The 20,410-nt window shown below is 42.4% G+C and overlaps 2 protein-coding genes across 15 annotated transcripts in view; both read left to right on the forward strand.

Annotated features, from left to right (window-relative positions):
* LOC139759143 (TWiK family of potassium channels protein 7-like) overlaps positions 1–12,858 on the forward strand; it is a 67,664-nt gene extending 54,806 nt beyond the window's left edge. For 3 of the 8 annotated variants that reach the window (XM_071681150.1, XM_071681151.1, XM_071681149.1), the window contains 8 exons: positions 3,964–4,092; positions 5,214–5,374; positions 6,817–6,967; positions 8,250–8,388; positions 8,693–8,822; positions 10,201–10,435; positions 11,871–11,992; positions 12,145–12,857. In XM_071681150.1, the coding sequence (XP_071537251.1) occupies positions 3,964–4,092; positions 5,214–5,374; positions 6,817–6,967; positions 8,250–8,388; positions 8,693–8,822; positions 10,201–10,435; positions 11,871–11,992; positions 12,145–12,291 (1,214 nt within the window). In that variant the 3' untranslated portion in view covers positions 12,292–12,857. Of the gene's footprint in view, positions 1–564; positions 2,568–3,963; positions 4,093–5,213; positions 5,375–6,816; positions 6,968–8,249; positions 8,389–8,692; positions 8,823–10,200; positions 10,436–11,870; positions 11,993–12,144 lie in introns of those variants that run through there. The other 5 variants (XM_071681155.1, XM_071681154.1, XM_071681152.1 and 2 more) reach the window with 4 other exon arrangements.
* Positions 12,859–13,613: 755 nt separating this feature from the next.
* The window catches only part of LOC139759141 (uncharacterized), a 28,661-nt gene continuing 21,864 nt past the window's right edge, over positions 13,614–20,410 (forward strand). For 3 of the 7 annotated variants that reach the window (XM_071681142.1, XM_071681146.1, XM_071681144.1), the window contains exons 1-4: positions 13,614–13,737; positions 16,471–16,564; positions 18,159–18,352; positions 19,004–19,136. In XM_071681142.1, the coding sequence (XP_071537243.1) occupies positions 13,716–13,737; positions 16,471–16,564; positions 18,159–18,352; positions 19,004–19,136 (443 nt within the window). In that variant the 5' untranslated portion in view covers positions 13,614–13,715. Of the gene's footprint in view, positions 13,738–15,341; positions 15,393–16,470; positions 16,565–18,158; positions 18,353–19,003; positions 19,137–20,410 lie in introns of those variants that run through there. The other 4 variants (XM_071681141.1, XM_071681147.1, XM_071681143.1 and 1 more) reach the window with 3 other exon arrangements.

Consider the following 20,410-nt stretch of genomic DNA (forward strand, 5'->3'; position numbering starts at 1 on the left):
GGATTAACTTTCATGGGAACGACTCGATTCTTAAGAAATTCATTTATTAGAGTTTTAGACATTACTAAATAAGATCATGCAGTGATCTCGGCTCATTTACTACGGATATAAACATCTTTTAAACTAAATACTCTATGATGAAGTGTAACAAATTTAAGTATATAGAATACCTAAGTTAAATAAACAAATGTGATCTAAATAATTTGTCTCATTTGAATTTTGAATAATATCAACTTTGATAAATACTGAATTTGTTAATACTAAATAATTAACATATTTTTCTATGGCAAACACATGTGATGTACATAGTAGTTCTTGATATTTATTTTGACGGACTTAGATGACAAAAAGGACCACACATATATACTGAGAATATACATGGCAGTAGAAGCATCATGAACACTCGAAGGTGTTCATGAGTTTTCCATTTTATAACAAAATATAACATTTATTAATACATGAAGACCAGATATATATATATATATGTATATATATATATATATATATATATATATATATATATATATATATATATATATATATATATAGCATCTGATAGGGGAGGAGCAGTGTGACTTCAGAAGTGGTAGAGGATGTGTGGATCAGGTGTCTGCTTTGAAGAATGTGTTTGAGAAATACTTAGAAAAAACAGATGGATTTGTATGTGGTATCTATGGATCTGGAGAAGGCATGTGATAGGATTGATAGAGATGCTTTGTGGAAGGTTTTAAAAGTATATGGTGTGGGAGGTAAGCTGCTAGAAGCAGAGAAGTTTTTATCAAGGGTATTAGACATGTGTACGAGTAGTAAGAGAGGAGAGTGATTGGTTCCCAGAGAAGGTCGGTCTGCGGCAGGGGTGTGTGGTGTCTCCATGGTTGATTAACTTGCTAATGGATGGGGTGGTTAAGGAGGTAAATGCAAGAGCTTTGGAGAGAGGGGTGAGTATGAAGTCTGTTGGGGATGAGAGGGTCTAGGAAAAGAGTCATTTGTTGTTCACCGATGATACAGTACTGGTGGCTGATTCGGGTGACTGAGTTTGGAAAAGTGTGTGAAAGGAGAAACTTGAGAGAAAATGTAAATAAGAGCAAGGTTATTAGGTTCAACAGGATTGATGGGTTAGTTAACTGGGATGTCAGTTTGCATGGAGAGAAATTGGAGGAAGTGAAGTGTTTTAGATATCTGGGAGTGGACTTAGCAGCGAATGGAACCATGGAAGTGGAAGTGAGTCAAAAGGTGAGAGAGGGGGCGAAGGTTCTGGGAGCGTTGAAGAATGGGTGGAAAGAGAGAACGTTATCTCGCCAGGCAAAAGTGGGTATATGTGTGTGTGTGTGTGTATGCGTGGATGGCGCATATAATTATACTTAATCGCCGTCTCCCGCGTTAGCGAGGTAGCGCATTGAAACAGATGAGGTATGGCCCAACCCATCTACATACACATGTATATACATAAACGTCCACACACGCACATGTACATACATATACATTTCAACGTATACATACACAGACATATACATATATACACATGTACATATTCATACTTGCTGCCTTCATCCATTTCGTCGCCACCCCGCCACACATGAAATAGCACCCCCCCCTCCCACCACCTCCCCTCCAGCGAGGTAGCGCTAGGAAAAGACAAAGGCCACATTCGTTCACACTCAGTCTCTGACTGTCATGTGTAATGCACCGAAACCACAGCCCCCATTCCACATCCAGGCCCCACAGACCTTTCCATGGTTTACCCCAGACGCTTCACATGCCCTGGTTCAATCCATTGACAGCACGTCGACCCCGGTATACCACATCTTTCCGATTCACTCTATTCCTTGCACACCTTTCATCCCCCTGCATGTTCAGGCCCCGATCGCTCAAAATCTTTTTCACTCCATCATTCCACCTCCAATTTGGTCTCCCACTTCTCCTCGTTCCCTCTACCTCTGACACACATATATCCTGACTCATATATTAAATTCAGATGTGGAATTCGGCTTAATGACATTTAACACCTGTTCACTACACTGGTGTCAGTGCACACTATCGGATGGCACACCTGCCCACACTTCCATCAAGGTGCAGGAGTGTTATTGTTGGCACTTCCCTCACACCCACTTCAGAAGTCTTAATCCTCTTCGCTAGACTTTCAAACCTCAGAACCTCTCGTTACTGTGGAAGGAATTTCATCTGAAATTACTTATTACAAATACTAGTATCACATTTTGTACGCAAGCCTTCTGGTACATAAGAACATTGTACTAAAGTTTTACAGTCTGTATCTCTCAGATTTAGAAAGTATATTGACAAAAGTTATGAATTTGCCAAGTCATACGAATACGATCAACACGTTCTAAATAAACATATGAGAACCTAAATTGACCTAAAATGACTTCCATTCAATCTTCTTGTTCATTAAGCCCGCAATATAAACCCAATGGTTATTTTACCATAAGGAACTACTGTGTGTCATCACGAGCATGGCCTAATATAATAAATAAGACGTAACTCTCAACGTTGCTTCCAGGGTCAGTGAAGCATCTAAACTAACCCGGCCGCCATCATGACGCTGCCCAGTAAGGCCAATATACCTTCACCTCAAGTCTCGCTTGGGTCTCCTCTCCTCTTTTGCCTTTTATCCAGACACTATTCTTTACCTTATTACGCCTACCGCCATAGTTATCATACCTATTTATGGCTTTCTCTAATGTAACCATTTTGTTTTGGTGATTCTTTAAGGAGCATGCATACGACACTCCGGCAAGCTTGAGGTTTGGCTTCCTCATGTACGTTTTCTGAAGCAGTTAGACATGGCTTTCTCATGTTCTGAGGCAGCTAGACATGGCTTTCTCATGTTCTGAGGCAGTTGGGCATGGCTTTCTCATGTTCTGAGGCAGCTAGACATGGCTTTTTCATGTTCTGAGGCAGCTAGACATGGCTTTCTCATGTTCTGAGGCAGCTAGACATGGCTTTCTCATGTTCTAAGGCAGTTGGGCATGGCTTTCTCATGTTCTGAGGCAGCTAGACATGGCTTTCTCATGTTCTAAGGCAGTTGGGCATGGCTTTCTCATGTTCTGAGGCAGCTAGACATGGCTTTCTCATGTTCTGAGGCAGTTGGACATGGCTCATGTTCTAAGGCAGCTAGAAACAGCTTCCTCGATTTCTGAGGCAGCTGGAGGTTTGGTTTCCTCGTTCAGTTTTTCTGAGATAACTTAGAGGTTTGGCCTCTTCATGTACTTGTTCTAAGGCAGCTAAGTACTTGGCTTCCACAAGCTTCATGCATATTTACGTTTCAGCTATTTCCCATCCAGCTACACATTATCTAGATTTCCGCACTTTTTTTTTTCTTATTTTTGCACAGTTTACCAACGTCAGCCATGACGAGGCTGACTCGGGCTACCACCATCAAGTCCCGGCTGACGTCTCAGGCTCTTGTCCTCCAGTCATTCTGATTTTTTTTTTTCCAATTATCTTAAGTTATGAATTTATTTGTGTGATGTTTTAGATGCTCCCTGAGTCTGCGCACTTCCTCATAAGATTCGCACCATTTTTTTTATTCCTCTTTCCGAATATATATATATATATATATATATATATATATATATATATATATATATATATATATATATATATATATATATATATATATGGTAAAACAAAATGCAGGACTGGAGTCTTTTTATACCTAGTTTTACCTAAACATTTCAGTCAAAACTAGTTTCAACAACTGCTTTGTTTGAGTGAACTAATCTAACGTAACCTAACCTAACCTATATAATCTTGACATACAGTTATGAATTCCGTCATTGCAATAACACAAGAACCAGTCCTGGCGCACAAATATCTTGGCAGTTGATCTTTGTGGGGTGAAGTATTACGAGCGACCTTTTTTTTTATATTTACATTTGAACATGTGCAAGTTCAATGGCTAACACAGAGTTCTTTCCCTCCTCTTGCCCTGTCCCACTGAAGGCTTCAATAGGATGGTGAACAACTTGGGCGGCCCGGTCCGCAAGAGCACCAGCTGCTGCAAGACCTTCGCCAAGATCCTCCTCTCCCACTTGGGCCTCTTCATCCTGGTGGGGGTGTACGCTGCCGTTGGTGAGTCAGGGAGGGGCCAGGCAGGTGGGGCGCTGGGGATGAGGTGAGTCAGGCAATAAGGGGAAGGCTGGAAGGGCAAGGAACACCCAGATGGGAAAGCTAGGTAACAGAAGACCTGATGGTCCGTGGCTAAGATAACAAAAAACCTGATGGTCCGTGGCTTAGGTAACAGAAGATCCGCTGCTCCATGACCAAGATAAGAGAAGACCTAATGGCGCGACTAAGACAACAGAAGACCTGGTGGTCTTTGACGAAGTTAACGGTCTTTGACGAGGTTATCTGTTGGATACAACAGTAGAAACCACAGTATATAACCTGTATAAGTATATGGGGACCTGTGTAGTAAAGCAGAAGGCACCTCCCCTCTCACCACTGCTCCCTCTGGCTCAACACCTGGCCAGATAAATATCCAAGACACCGTGTGGTATAGAGAGGGTATACCGATGTGGACATTCTATAGGGATGGATGAATGGAGAAAACACACATTCTGATCTAATGATTTTATCATTTAGTCTGTAAAGAATAGATGAGTTCAAAATTGAATATAATTTCTTCATTCTCGAAGAACCTTAACATAGGTCATGAACAAGTCGAATTCATTGCAAACTAATATTACCCCATAGCATTTAAGCTGTAATGATAGGCTTTACCTTAACGATGTGTGATGGTAGTTCAATCTAGTTCAGTCCATGGGTTTTCCAGTGCCATTGGTGAAGACAATTTAATCTACATTGGAATTCCTCTCCTTGCCTTTTATCATGGTAACATATTGGTTATCAGTTAATGATGTAGTTTTTTTTCATTAATATTTTCTTCTTTTCGTGATTATGGTTCATATATTTCTACTGAGACGGAAGTGAGCACGACGGTACGACCACTGAGCACGACGGTACGACTACTGAGCACGACGGTACGACGACTGAGTGATGGTACGACTATGAGCACGACGATACGACTACTGAGTGATGGTACGACTAATGAGCGTGACGTTAAGACCACTGAGCATGACGGTACGACTAATGACAGTCACAGCACGACCACTGAGCATGACGGTACGACCACTGAGCATGACGGGTACAAGTGGGATGAAACGTAAGAGGACTGACTGGTGGTCATGCAGGGGCCTGCCTGTACTTGACGCTCGAGAGGAGTGAAGAGGAGAAGCGACGCTTCGAGAAGCAGCTGATCTCGCTAGACATTAGCGACTCCAAGAAGTACATCGTGAACTACGTGTGGTTCCTCAACACCCAGAACCTTACCAAGGCTGATTACCACCTGCAGGTAGGTGTCAACACACCAGGTACCAGTGGCTCAACCTCACACCTCCATGCCATGAGAGGGAGGGAGTGTATACCATGGGAAGGGAGGGAGTGTATACCATGAGAAGGAGGAAGGGAGGGAGGGTATACCATGAGAAGGAGGTAGGGAGGGAGGGTATACCATGAGAAGGAGGAAGGGAGGGAGTGTATACCATGAGAAGGAGGTAGGGAGGGAGGGTATACCATGAGAAGGAGGAAGTGAGGGTATACCATGAGAAGGAGGAAGGGAGGGAGGGTATACCATGAGAAGGAGGAAGGGAGGGAGTGTATACCATTAGAAGGAGGTAGGGAGGGAGTGTATACCATGAGAAGGAGGAAGGGAGGGAGTGTATACCATGAGAAGGAGGTAGGGAGGGAGGGTATACCATGAGAAGGAGGAAGGGAGGGTATACCATGAGAAGGAGGAAGGGAGGGAGGGTATACCATGAGAAGGAGGAAGGGAGGGAGTGTATACCATGAGAAGGAGGAAGGGAGGGAGTGTATACCATGAGAAGGAGGTAGGGAGGGAGTGTATACCATGAGAGGGGGGGTATCGAGTGTATACCATGGGAGGGAGGGAGGGTGGTGTGCTATGTTTGTTGGCTGCTGGAGTGGCATGGTAGTACCTGTTAGAGTGTGTTGTTCGTGGTAGTGAGTGTTGAGTGTGTCATGGTAGTGAGTGTTGAGTGTGTCATGGTAGTGAGTGTTGAGTGTGTCATGGTAGTGAGTGTTGAGTGTGTCATGGTAGAGAGTGTTGAGTGTGTCATGGTAGAGAGTGTTGAGTGTGTCATGGTAGTGAGTGTTGAGTGTGTCATGGTAGAGAGTGTTGAGTGTGTCATGGTAGAGAGTGTTGAGTGTGTCATGGTAGAGAGTGTTGAGTGTGTCATGGTAGAGAGTGTTGAGTGTGTCATGGTAGTGAGTGTTGAGTGTGTCATGGCAGTGAGTGTTGAGTGTGTCATGGTAGTGAGTGTTGAGAGTGTTGAGGTAGCAGTTATGAAGTGTTCAGTATGAGGCCAGGCATGTATCCTTCTGTCCTACAGGAAACCAATTACATCCTCAGCCATCTGAGTTCCGCTCCCGTCCTCCCGTTACAGTGTCCTTGTTTACAATGCTCTCCAGCTGAAGAAACAGTTCAGTGCATCACGCCAACCTTGACACACGAAGATATTTGGCGAGGGAGGAGAATTGGCGAGGGAGGAGCAAGGGACGATTTGGCGTCATGTTTTCTTCAGTGGGTCTGCGACATCAAGAAATATTCTGTGAATTTTCGAAATGTGCAAAAGTGTATCTTTTTTTCTTCTTGTTTTTCTGTCATCACACCAGGTACCAGAGTCTCCCCCAGACCAGCAGAACACGTACCCAACAACACCCACGCCCACCACCAGCAGACAGTACCTGACGCCTTTGCCCCCTCCCCTCCTGCAGGTGATGAAAACGTTGAGAATATTCCATGACTTCGTGGTGAAGACGTCCTCAGACCCCAACATCAACTACGACGGCCACGTCGACTCGTGGGAGTACGACTGGACCTTCCCCAAGTCCCTCCTCTTCACCGTCACCAGCATGGCTGTCATAGGTCAGTCTCTACCCCACCGCCGGATTCCAGGATACGGTACGATCGGTACGATACGACTGCTGGACACGACGGTACGGAGAGGGGTTGTCTTGAACACGACGGTACGGAGGGACTTGAACTCGACGGTACGGGGGAACTTGAACACGACGGTACGGGGGGTGGTTTGAACACGACGGTACGGGGGGACTTGAACACGACGGTACGGGGGGGTCGGGTCTTGAACACGACGGTACGGGGGGACTTGAACACGACGGTACGGGGGGGTGGTCTTGAACACGATGGTACAGTTGAACACGACGGTACAGGCCCTTAAGTACGATGGACGGGACTTCGACTTCACCCTAATTAAGACGAGGGCCTGATGATTGTATAGATACAATACGATGAAAAATAAATGTGCACAAAAATAGATTTAAAAGAGGCATCATGGCTCTGTACTATATATATATATATATATATATATATATATATATATATATATATATATATATATATATATATATATATATTGCTACATTTGACATATCTGTATGTCGTGTTTATCGATCATCTCCATTCACCCTGAAATTGGCTCAGAACACCTGGTCTGTAATCATGATGTGTTATTTCAGTCCTAATGGTCACTAAACATGAACCTGATTTTGTCACATGTACGTACACTCATGTTTAAAAGCAAAACATTGAATATAATTCTATTTCTAGGACAAGTACGTTCACCCCATCTACTATATATGTACTTTTTTGGCATCAAGCAGCATTCTTTTGTAGTTTTTATTTCTACTTTATCATTTATTTGATGTATGATGTCTAAATTTTGTGAAATAATGATTGCCATAATTTTCAGGTGAGCAGTGTGCGCATGCGTGTAATCAAAATGGCGCTGTATCTTTGATTGAAGCTGTCTTAAATGCCTTCATGATAGCTGGAAAACTTTGTGTCCTGCGCTACAACCTACAAAATGTAGTTGACTTATACTAGAACTAATGCAAAAACACTGTTCCAGCCTCGAGAAATATCATAAATGAGGAAAACAGTAAATTATAGCTACGATATTAAATCTGGACATAGCTCAAACGTATAGTTCCTGAAAAATTACATTTTTTTTTTTTCTCTCATATGAGAGTAGGCAAAACACCGGAAAGTCTATTCTTTTGTATGTAAGATAAAGTAGATCTTTCCTTTTGGCGTAACACGTATTTATTGATGTGAGTGTTCTGAGGTTAGGTAAAAGTGAAGATGACGCCCCTGGGGAAGTGGATAGAATTACGTGCTATTTTTCCAGGTTATGGCCATATCGCCCCCAAGACCTACAAGGGCCGCATCTTCACCATCTTCTACAACGTGGTAGGCATCCCACTCCTTCTGGTCTTCCTGGCGAACATCGGCGACTTCTTCGCCAAATCCTTCAAGTACATCTACAGGTAGGGTAGGTCGCCCGAGCCCCCAGGCTCACAGTGGACAAGGGAAGGAAGGGAACGAGAGAGTACAGTTCAAGGTTACAGTTTAGAGTCACTAACCATGGACTTTAGCCACAGGCAATGACCACAGCCACTAACCATTGCCACTAACCACAGCCACTAACCATTGCCACTAACCACAGCCACTAACCATTGCCACTAACCACAGCTACTAACTATGGCCCTTAGCCACAACCATTGACCACAGGCGTTTGCCACATCCGATGACCCCCCTCAGCCACTAACACTTAACCCTGGGCCCCGTCAGCCGGGTGTGCTGCCGCTGGTGTCGGCTTCGCCGCAGGATAGCGGAGGCCAGGAAGGGCGCCACCCTCCTGGAGAAGCGGACGCTTTGGAAAGACAGCGTGGGCTACGAGACCTACATGTCCACAGCCAAGGTAGGTCCTCCCTCACCAGTGTAGCGACTACTTCATGGTTTGTGAGAGCCAACACCATTCCTTGTAGGGGCCAGCTGGTCCCTGCTGAGTGGCTTGCTCACATGTAGCACCCCTGCTGAGTATCTTATTGACCTGCTACACCCCTACTGAGTATCTTATTAACCTGCTACACCCCTGCTGAGTATCTTATTGACCTACTACACCCCTGCTGAGTACCTTACTGACCTGCTATACCCTGCTGAGTATCTTACTGGCCTGCTACACCCTTGCTGAGTATCTTATTGACCTGGTACACCCCTGCTGAGTATCTTATTGACCTGCTACACCCCTGCTGAGTATCTTATTGACCTGCTACACCCCTGCTGAGTATCTTATTAACCTGCTACACCCCTGCTGAGTATCTTATTAACCTGCTACACCCCTGCTGAGTATCTTACTGACCTGCTGCACCCCTGCTGAGTATCTTATTAACCTGCTACACCCCTGCTGAGTATCTTATTGACCTGCTACACCCCTGCTGAGTATCTTATTGACCTGCTACACCCCTGCTGAGTATCTTATTGACCTGCTACACCCCTGCTGAGTATCTTATTGACCTGCTACACCCCTGCTGAGTATCTTATTGACCTGCTACACCCCTGCTGAGTATCTTATTAACCTGCTCCACCCCTGCTGAGTATCTTATTGACCTGCTACACCCCTGCTGAGTATCTTACTGACCTGCTATACCCTGCTGAGTATCTTACTGGCCTGCTACACCCCTGCTGAGTATCTTATTGACCTGCTACACCCCTGCTGAGTATCTTATTGACCTGCTACACCCCTGCTGAGTATCTTACTGACCTGCTATACCCTGCTGAGTATCTTACTGGCCTGCTACACCCCTACTGAGTATCTTATTGACCTGCTACACCCCTGCTGAGTATCATATTGACCTGTTACACCCCTGCTGAGTGTCTTATTGACCTGCTACACCCCTGCTGAGTATCTTACTGACCTGCTACACCCCTTCTGAGTATCTTATTGACCAGCTGCACCCCTGCTGAGTATCTTACTGACCTGCTGCACCCCTACTGAGTATCTTTCTGACCTGCTGCGCTCCTATTGAGTATCTTTCTGACCTGCTGCACCCCTGTTGAGTATCTTGCTGCCCTGTTGCACCCCTTCTGAGTATATTACTGACCTGCAGCACCCCTGCTGAGTATCTTACTGACCTGCTACCCCCTGCTGAGTGTCTTACTGACCTGCTACACCCTGCTGGGTATCTTACTGACCTGCTACACCCTTCTAAGTGTCTTACTCCCCTTCCGCACCCCTGCTGAGTGTCATGGGGGAGCCGGGTGACCCCCTGAGTGACGGGTGTCGTGCACGCCGGCAGGTGGAGGTGCCCATCGCGGTCAACCTGAGTGTGATCTCGGCCTACCTGATGATGGGTGGCGCGGTGTTCAGCGCCTGGGAGGGCTGGGACCTCCTGACGGCCGTCTACTTCACCTTGATCACCCTCACCACCATCGGTTTCGGCGACCTCGTCCCCGGCAACTCCTTCCTGGACCTCGAAGATGGCTTCATGGCCGCCGTGAAGATGGCGGTCACTGTCCTCTTCTGTCTCTTTGGTTAGTGGAAGGTGGCACGACGGTACGACCCCTGAGCACGACGGTACGAACCCTTGAGCACGACGATACGAACCCTTGAGCACGACGATGCAACTCTTGAGCACGATGGTACGGACCCTTGAGCACGACAGTACGACCCTTGAGCACGACGGTACGACCTTTGAGCACGACAGTACGACCTTTGAGCACGACGGTACGACCCTTGATCACAACAATACGACCCTTGAGCACGACGGTACGACCCTTGAGCACGACGGTACGGACCCTTGAGCACGACGATACGAGCCTTGAGCACGACGGTACGACCCTCGAGCACGGCGACGTTACGACCCTTGAGCACGACGGTACGACCATTAAACACGACCGTACGACCCTTGAGCACGACGGTACGACCCTTAAGCACGACCGTACGACCCTTGAGCACGACGTTACGACCCTTGAACACGAAGGTTGTGTGAAGGGTGATCTACATCACACAATGACGCAGGTGAGGCAGATGACAGCACTAGCCGACCAGACTTTACAGTAATAAAAGACATGGTTCACCTGTGTGTGATTCCCCCTCACATATTTCCCTCTACCACACCACCGACGACTTCCCTCCCTCCCAATCCACTTCAGCAAAGGCGCCCCCTACGAAAAATGTCCTCTCAGCCCTTCCACTGAGATTACTTTTTGGTCCAGAAGCTAAATTTTGCCCTCATGTCTGCACGAATATCCTTAATTATTTACCATCCACTTGTGAGGGATGGTGTCCAATGCTTTCAGACATTATGAAGAACACGGTCCACTCATCCATCTCTCGCCTGCGACAATGCTATGACTCTCTCTCACACTCGTATCTATGCGTGAGTTATTTCTCTAATCCCTTGTTGATTTTCATTTTGATCATCCATCCTCTGCCAGTGATCATCCATTCGATTTTTGATTATCTTTTCAAGCATTTTACAGATCACATTCATCAGAGATACTCATCTGTAGTTCAAAAGCAGTATCCCTGCCACCTTATTTTTATTTAAAAAAAAAATAGGCACGAAATTTGTTCTCTTCCATTCCATTGGCATTATATCTTCCTCCACAATTTTTTTTCTTGCAATATTTTACGTTTGAAACGACTAAGTAGGTGTTGCTGCACGTTGCTTGAGCAGATAGAGCGAGACGCCATCAGGTCCATCCATTTTATATGCCTCGAAACCCAACAGTCCACTGGAGTTACAGTGTCTTGTAACCACTGGAGCTACAGTGTCTCGTAACAACTGGAGTTACAGTGTCTCCTCCCCCCCCACTATGAATATAGTTTCTGAATACATTAGCATTCGGCATATCATTCCACGCCATGTTCAACAACCCATTCATTCCCTCTGATCTTTGTGACCCGAGTCATCAGATCGCTTACTTCCCCATTTACTACTTGTGGTTACCGTGTGTGTTGCAGGGATGGCTCTGCTCTCCATGTGCATCACCCTGATGCAGGAGCAGCTGGTGAACAGAACCCGCTGGCTCCTGACGCAGCTGGGCATCCTTGAAGAAGACATCGACCCCATGGAGAAGTACAAGGTGAGTTCGCCCATGGCCCCTGCCCCCGCCCATTGATCACCCATTACGTGAGGAAGAGGAAGGTCTTCTGCCTTCGTCAGTATCTCATGATCCTCATTATGGGGAGGTTCGGCAGGTTCTCATAGCCTCATAACCTCTTCCTTCCTCATCAGTACAAGAAGACCAAGCTGGGCACCGTGATGGAGACGCGGACAGAGCGGGATGGCAACGAGCGACTCCAGCTGACGAACGTCGAGGAGGGCGAGTCCACCGCCAGGAGGCCCCCAACCGTGGTCAGCATCAGCCAAGAAGTGATGTGACAGGGATAAGAAGGTCAAGTGGAGAGGGACGAGATGGGACAGGGCTAAGAGGGTCAAGTGGAGAGGGACGAGATGGGACAGGGATAAGAGGGTCAAGTGGAGAGGGACGAGATGGGACAGGGATAAGAAGGTCAAGTGGAGAGGGACGATATGGGACAGGGATAAGAAGGTCAAGTGGAGAGGGACGAGATGGCACAGGGCTAAGAGGGTCAAGTGGAGAGGGACGAGATGCGACAGGTCTGAGAGGGACGAGGTGTGACAAGGCTAAGAGGGACGATTGGAGAGGGATTGAAATGTGAGAGAGCTAAGAGGGACGAGTTGTGACGAGTCCCAGAGGGATAAGAGGAGAGGAACGAGTTGTGACGAAGCTCTAAGGAATATATGTGGAGAAAGACAAGTGTGTGGAGAGGGATGGAAGAAGGATGGGTTCTGACCAGTCATATGACATCACAATGTGACCACTCATATGACATCACAATGTGACCACTCATATGACATCACAATGTGACCACTCATATGACATGGCAATGTAACCTGAAATAAAAATGTCAACAACACAGTTGTAGTATGATTGGTAACCTATCATTCATTCTCTATTGAATATCGTTATACAGTTATCAAAACATTGGAATTTTAATTGATTTCTTTGTGTCTCCATAAAACATAATTGCAAGATGACTATCCTTACGTAAATGTGTAAATGTAAGCCATAAATAGGTAAAGAACCCAAGAACTTTCATGGTTATATTATCTCTGGGGATAGGGAAGAAAGAATACTTCTCACGTATTCCCTGCGTGTCGTAGAAGGCGACTAAAAGGGGAGGGAGCGGGGGGCTGGAAATCCTTCCCTCTCTCTTTCTTTTTTTTTTTTTTTCCAAAAGAAGGAACAGAGAAGGGGGCCAGGTGAGGATATTCCTTCAGGGGCCCAGTCCTCTGTTTTTAGCGCTACCTCGCTAACGCGGGAAATGGCGAATAGTATGAAAGAAAAAAGAAAGAATATATGATATTCATTTTTCCCGTGGACTCATAGGAATATATATATATATATATATATATATATATATATATATATATATATATATATATATATATATATATATATATATATAGTACAACAGACATTGCTGATTTTTACCCGCCTTGAAGATGTTGTACAATGAAAATCACAATGATTAATATTCTTGTTTTATTGCTGTACCTTAAATACCCTAAAAGATATCATAAAGGTTGATATGTACACCTATTTTAAGTAGCCTACCCGAAGCCCTATTAGTGATGTGAATATCGGGAAAAATAATTACTGAGTAAATTCCTGTATTTCGAGTGTGAGGGTGAGAGACTGTGGCTACCTCTGCCACCTACCGATGCTGAACGAAACTCTCTTTTGTGTTGTATTGCGTTTTTACGGTATTTATTGAGCGAAAATGGCAACATCACTTCAAGAACGTGAGTGTTATAGACTTAGCATTTAGGAACTTAATTGTGCATTTAATAAGCTACCGTGTGATGGGTGAGAAAGAAACATGTAAACAACGCAGAGGACAGTGTTATTGTTTATGTTTACAGGTGGCCTGGTTGTGCACGACCAGTCATTGTATTATAGATTTATTTATGGAAGCTTTAACATTTTTCATCGCTTTTATTAGGTCAGAGTTTGACTGTCAAATGAAAAGAGTTGCTGTCACGTATTTTGGCCGACAGCTTATAAGACACTCGTATGTGATGATCCCCAAAGTATGTCGTTTTTGTCGTTTCCAAAATTTCTGATAAAAAAAGATCCACGATAAAAAAAGATCCACAATTTAAACTTGTATTCATATCTTCAATACTTAAAAAAAGAAAATTCCTCTACGTTCAACCTCATCCCATTCACTGTGAGTTAGAATATGATAATGCCAAACAGATGGGAAAATTAGATTTTGCGTATGCACCTGTATTATATTGATTTATTGACTAAAGATAAATAGCTTATTTAATGTTCTGTTTAAGTTTAGGTAAGGTGAGTTCTGTTGCTATTTTTGTTTTTATATTTTCCATCTCAAGCCATGCTAGGTTTAAAAGCGGCCCACTTTCAACCATTTATGATGGATTAACAAGTAAATAAAGGCACATCTCTACTTTCAACCATTTGTGATGGATTAACAAATAAATAAAAGCACATCTCTAAATGACACTATTATCCTTTATTATATCCTGACATTATTACATTCAGATGAAAAATTTGTGAAAAATTCTGATGTTGAATGCTAATGAAGATTAGGATATGACATCTATTATTTATAGTTGCGGAATACTTATCCCAGCCTGCGTTAAGAAATAAAAAGGAGCTCATGGTTACCCAAGAGAGAACCTACATACGTGCCAAAGCAACCAAAATCCTCAAGGATCTTCATTTTCATATTTCTCTGAACTTTACCATTACCGAAATGCTGTTATTTTAGCCGATTGAGTGGCAGTGGTGAGTCAAATTGCTGATAGGTAGTTTTTCTTTTATTTCTGCTGTGTGTCTGTATTTATCTACTGTTTACGAAGAGGTTTTTGCAGATATCGAGATTCTTACATATAACAGTTCTAATGATTAAAGAATTACATGAGCATAGAGCATTAGATAAGCATGTGATGAATTGCTCCAACTCCACCAGAGTTGTGAAAGAGCTCATATTTTTCAGCACCTGGATAGCTTTTTGATATCTTTGCAAAATTTTGGGTTAGAACAGTCAACTCAATCAGTCATCTATACATTTTCCCAACTAGGGGTAGAGTCCTCCCTTTTCCCTGACCTAGCCTACCTTAGTGTAACTTGCCTTTCGCACTGTAACCCACATGTGGTGCAGGGAAAATGAAATTTCGAAACTAAGCTACTCAGCAAAAGCGGCTTGTAACCAGCCAGAGCTGTGACTAGTTGGCAAAATAGCTAATATCATTGCCTGTAAAATGCTTCATCTGTGACAATAGCTAATTTCTTTGTAAGAAATATTAGGGAATTGTTAAAAGTGGAATTTCGTGCATTAAAAAAGTGAACATCTGTGCACAGTGAAGAACAAGCTAATTTGCCCCGAGCAGAAGACACCAGAGAATGTTTGACATAGTGACAGACAGTGGTGAGATATTGGCCTGAATTGTCTGCTTTATTTATTAGAATTGAAGAAACCAGAATCTAGCATAGAAAGGTAGATTTGCTGATATTGTTAGATTTTGATAGGACCTCCACATTAGGGGGTTGAATACTAGCAATTCTTAGAACTACTGATTATTCCTTAGAAACTTCTGTTATTTCTTAACTTATTTGTTAGATATTTGAATTTAGAAATTTGTAGAATTAGAATTTATTTAATACACTGGATGAAATAAGGAAATTGCGATGATGAATTTTTCATGCCCATCAGTAAAGAGCTTTTGAAATTGCGATGATGAATTTTTCATGTCCATTGGTAAAGAGCTTTTGCTTTTTGCTGTGAACATGTCAGTCTATGCCATATTAAAAAAGATCTTCTGTATGTACTAATTTTTAGCAAGGCTTTGCTCCCTTTGAATTAAGACTCGTCTCATTCTAATAAAAAATTTTGAGTTGATAGCTGATAATGGCTAAAAGAAAGATGCAAGTCTTAAACAGATTTATTCTTCAAGTGGGCCAAGTTGTTGACTAAATAGGACATTTCTGATCCTCCTTGTCATGTATGTGTTTGCTTGCCTTCACTGATCATTTAGAGTGAGGTGGTAACAGGCAGGTTAGGTCTGACGTAAGACTGTTTTAGTGCAGTAGAGCTGCTAGAATGTTGCATTTTTATTTTCATTCTTTGAAGCTCTTTCAGCCATTGAAATATGCTCTTGGGCAACATCTGTGTTTAGGTTTGTGCATTGGATAATATTGAGCTTAGTAGGAAAGCTGATAGCCTGGCAGGGCAAGAACATATGAATCTTCATCAAGACCAGGGTTTTATTCTTCATAAATTTTTTGTGCAAAACACCATTGTAGGATTCATTATATTAGAAACTGATAGTTTGATAGGTGATTAACTTCATTTTTTCTACAGCATCTGAGTATTTGTAGATGGAATTTTTAGTAAAATTAAAGTACTATATACAGAATGTGCTTCTCTTCAAAACTATGATGAGCATGCAGAATCCTCATTGAGTTCCCTGTGCATTAGTTATGAACTGAGTAATATAATTTTTCAGGTCTCAAACTGAAGCAGTATCAGATAGATACATGGACAACACGCGAACAACTATGCCTTGCATCAGCTGTTATGCGCAGTGGTGACCAAAACTGGTGAGCTAGTGGATAAAACTTTTCTCATAAAGTTGCATTCTTCAAACAAATTTCCAATTGCAGATACTTTTATAAAGATATCCCTAGCCTTTTGTTGGGATATTCCTGGAAAACACAGCTCAAGTAAAAAAAACGTATAGTGAATTTTTTCCTATAGTAAACAATGGGGTAAGGGGGTTGCATTCCTTGGGGAGACCTTTTATCTTAATTTTCCACTCAGAATATTAATAAAATGTCAAAAAAACAGTACAATATGGGTATATTATGAATGAAAGTATTTAGATTGAAACTCAAGCATATCCTGCATATCATATCTGTCAGAGGTAGGATGAACTTTTGAAAAACTTTTACATAGATAGCTGGACACTTTCAGATGTCCAAATATTATCTCTTATTATTTTTTATGCAGTCATGAAGTTTGTGCCTACTGTTGTACAAAAACACCTATTAGTTCACCTTGTGGATCTAGAGGCCCTTGGCTTTGATACTTTCTGGCTCAAAGTCTCTCTGTACTATATTATCTTGCCTTTGTGTTTTGTGTATTGCACCCTCTTCCATTCCATTACTTCAGTTATGTATAACTCTTCGACTATTTGACTTCATGCCACAATGCTTTGCTCTCTTCACATCCATTTGCTTAGATCTCTTTGAGGGATTTCAGTGTATACTACAATGATTGGTTAGACTCAAACCAAGACACTCCTATTGGAGCCAGTGCTTTCCTTTTTCCCTTTATAATGATCCGGAAAAAAGTAGTTAAACACCCTACCTAAGCTCCTAATTGTCATGACCACTCTTTGAACACTTTTTTTTTTTTTTTTTTTTTTTTTTTCCCTCTATTCACCATTTCTTCCTCCCACCTTAGTGTCTTGTGATCTTAATCTTATTTCTGTTACTTCTAATTGGGCATGCCCACCCTCTATCCTTCCCTTGAAATGCCAACTTTAGTACTTCACCAGAGCTCATCAGTATCCCTGCTGAGCTTCTTTGTTGACTCTACCTGGTGTGGGTACTGCTGCTCTGGTTGGGATGTCATTTTTTGTCCTGAGCACATAGCACAGGTTATCCACCATGTCATGGTTTGATCACTTCTGCTCTGATGCCTGTTACATCAGAGACAGTGCATACTGGGCCATAAAATTTCCCTTCTAAAACCCCTCTGCCTTTACTTCTGGTTGAAATCACTGCAAAGCTGTTCTTTGTAATTTCAAGCACACCTTCATAAAAAGAAAGTATGATGACTTATGCTGATAGATCTTTTGATCCTAAACTACAAACATCAACAACTTCTATATTTCAGCCTTTCTTCTCCTCCAACCTGATCAGTTTAATGCTAGTTCTCCAACTGACAAAGATACTAGTGTTGGTATCTTATTTTCCTTTTTCTGAACTTAGGGTAATTCTGCTTCTCATCTTCTGCCTTCATCTCGCCCCACTGAACCTGTCCTCCTTCCACTTTCTTCAGGCACAGGATCATCTAGGCATATGGTCCAAATGACATAACAAATTCTAAGAGAATGTGCCTCTAAGCTATCTCCAGTCTTTGCTTGCTTGTAGTTATTTCACTCATAAAGTTTGTTAAACTTTCTCTCAGGGTTGCTGTAAGACGAAATATTAAGATGTTGACAAATGAAAAAGGCAGACCACCAGACTGGTATTCAACCAAGAATTGTGCTTTGCAATATGCCAAGTTACTGGAATGTGTTGATACACCCAAAAGGAAAAGGGAACGTGGAGATGGAGCAAATGAAACCCCGGGAGAGATTGTCACAAAGATGCTTAGTAGACGTAAGTTATGATGTCTTACACTGTCCTTAAAGATTCATAGTACTGTAGAAAATATATTACATAAAGCTGAAAGCAGTGATTTTCCTGTAATTTTTTTCTATTTTTTACTGAGGGAAGCAATGGATTTTGTATATGTCAGTGTCAGCAGTTAATAATCTGGACAATACCTGTTGATGAAAATAATCATTGTGTAATGAAAGTATGTTTGCCCAGTATTCCTGGTTAGTAGATCTTTTGACGTGATGGCAGAACAAGTGCTCTTTCTCTAGTTGATTTTGTCCATGCCACATAATGTATTTTCAATTAAGCTATGTCTTCCCATTCTTTGAGAATAGAATATGACATTGCTCTTGGTAGATGGATTAACTTTTGAGAAATATTTGTAGTATGTGTTATATGTATCACTACTTTCATTATCCCTTTCATATCACATTTAAAGCCTTGCTAAAATTTGGATTTTTGTCTGTGACTGAAGCCTCCACCTTCAAAAAAGAGATGTATTTCTTTAGGTTTCCACTTTTGAACTTTTTTTACAAATTTGTAAGCACACAAAAGTAACCTTTTTTAAGAGAATGAGTGATCAGATTTAATTTACTTGTGTTTCTGCATCATATTATGAGTGTATCTGTACAGTAACAGTTTACTCTTTAGAACGTGTGGAAGAGCTTCAGGCTTTAGAAGCTGAGGAACGGGCAGCATACAACCAGCTCAGGCATGAGATAAACCAGCTAGAGGCAGGCCTTTTGGATCACCAGCTGGATGGTTTTTGGGAGCAATTAGTGAAGTGAGTGTATTTTTACATTTTTAGTATATATCTAGAATGTCGGTAACTACACTGCTGTTGTTTTTATACCTCTATCCAATACATTAACAAAGATACATCCCTGAAAACCTGGTTTTCCATGAAATGTCATTTTATAAACATTCAAAATATTTTATTAGTGGGTTACTCTGAGCACTAATTTAACAATTATGAAATATAGATTCAGTGACATACACTAAGAGATATGTACCACGGATTGACACCAATAAATTTAGATGATATGTGATGAGACCCTACTAAAAATGAGGTGATGAAGGTTTGAGGTGGTAGTAAAGTGGGTTGGGAGACTGAGGGAGAGGGAGAGGTACTAGGGTTGTTTATATAAACCCCAGAATTAGCTATTCAGCTGTTTCAACAAAAGGTGGGAGAGGGGAAATTTTCATTGGCCTTATGAAAAAGCTGTCTAGTTTTAGCTGTGTGGCATGGCTTTTTATCTCTTTTTAAAGCACCCTGTAATTAAGTGAAATGTCTTAGCTTTCTAGAGAATGCAAGGGCTTTTTCATGGTTGTGATCCACATCTTTTTCTTAGAAGTCAGACACATCTGCTAACCTTGGTTTTTGAATGGCATATGGTAAGGCATGTTTTTTTCCTTTCCTCATGGAGTTGTTTAGCATTGAACTGCATGAACTCCTTATTGGTCAGGTCCTTAGAATGTGACTTTAGCAACTAAGCCACATTGTTACTAAGAGTCACAATTGTCTGTTGGATCCAGGGCTTTGTTTCTGTTTATACAAAACCTTCACACACTCAGAACATAACATACCTCTAACACTGTTCATTGTTGTTGGTTTGACTTCCTTCCTATGATATGGTAGACTTCACAGTATTCATGAAGATACAGCTGCTTCATCATTCCCTAGCATTTAGATTCCTCTCAGTCCAGCATTCAGTATGGTTCTTTGACAAGAATATGCATTGATTCCTGGCTCAGTAATGCTTTATAGTAGGACAGAAAGAGCTTATGAAACTACTCCTGAAAAATACTCTTGAGGACCCAAATCTTTTGGTTAGAATGCCAAATCAGTGTTGATATAAACTTTACACAGCTCATTATAGCCTTATGATTTTCTGAGTGAAATGCTCTCAAAGGATTAAGCTTAAAAGCTCTCAGAATTCCTTCTTAGTAGAGGCATCAAGTGCTCATTGGCTGCCTTTAACATGGAGCAGTCATTTTATTCCTTGCCCTAAATGGCATTCTTTGCCCCAACAGTCCCATCCACATTAAACACTTGCT

Source organism: Panulirus ornatus, chromosome 32 (genome assembly GCF_036320965.1).
Source record: "Panulirus ornatus isolate Po-2019 chromosome 32, ASM3632096v1, whole genome shotgun sequence".
NCBI lineage: Eukaryota > Metazoa > Arthropoda > Malacostraca > Decapoda > Palinuridae > Panulirus > Panulirus ornatus.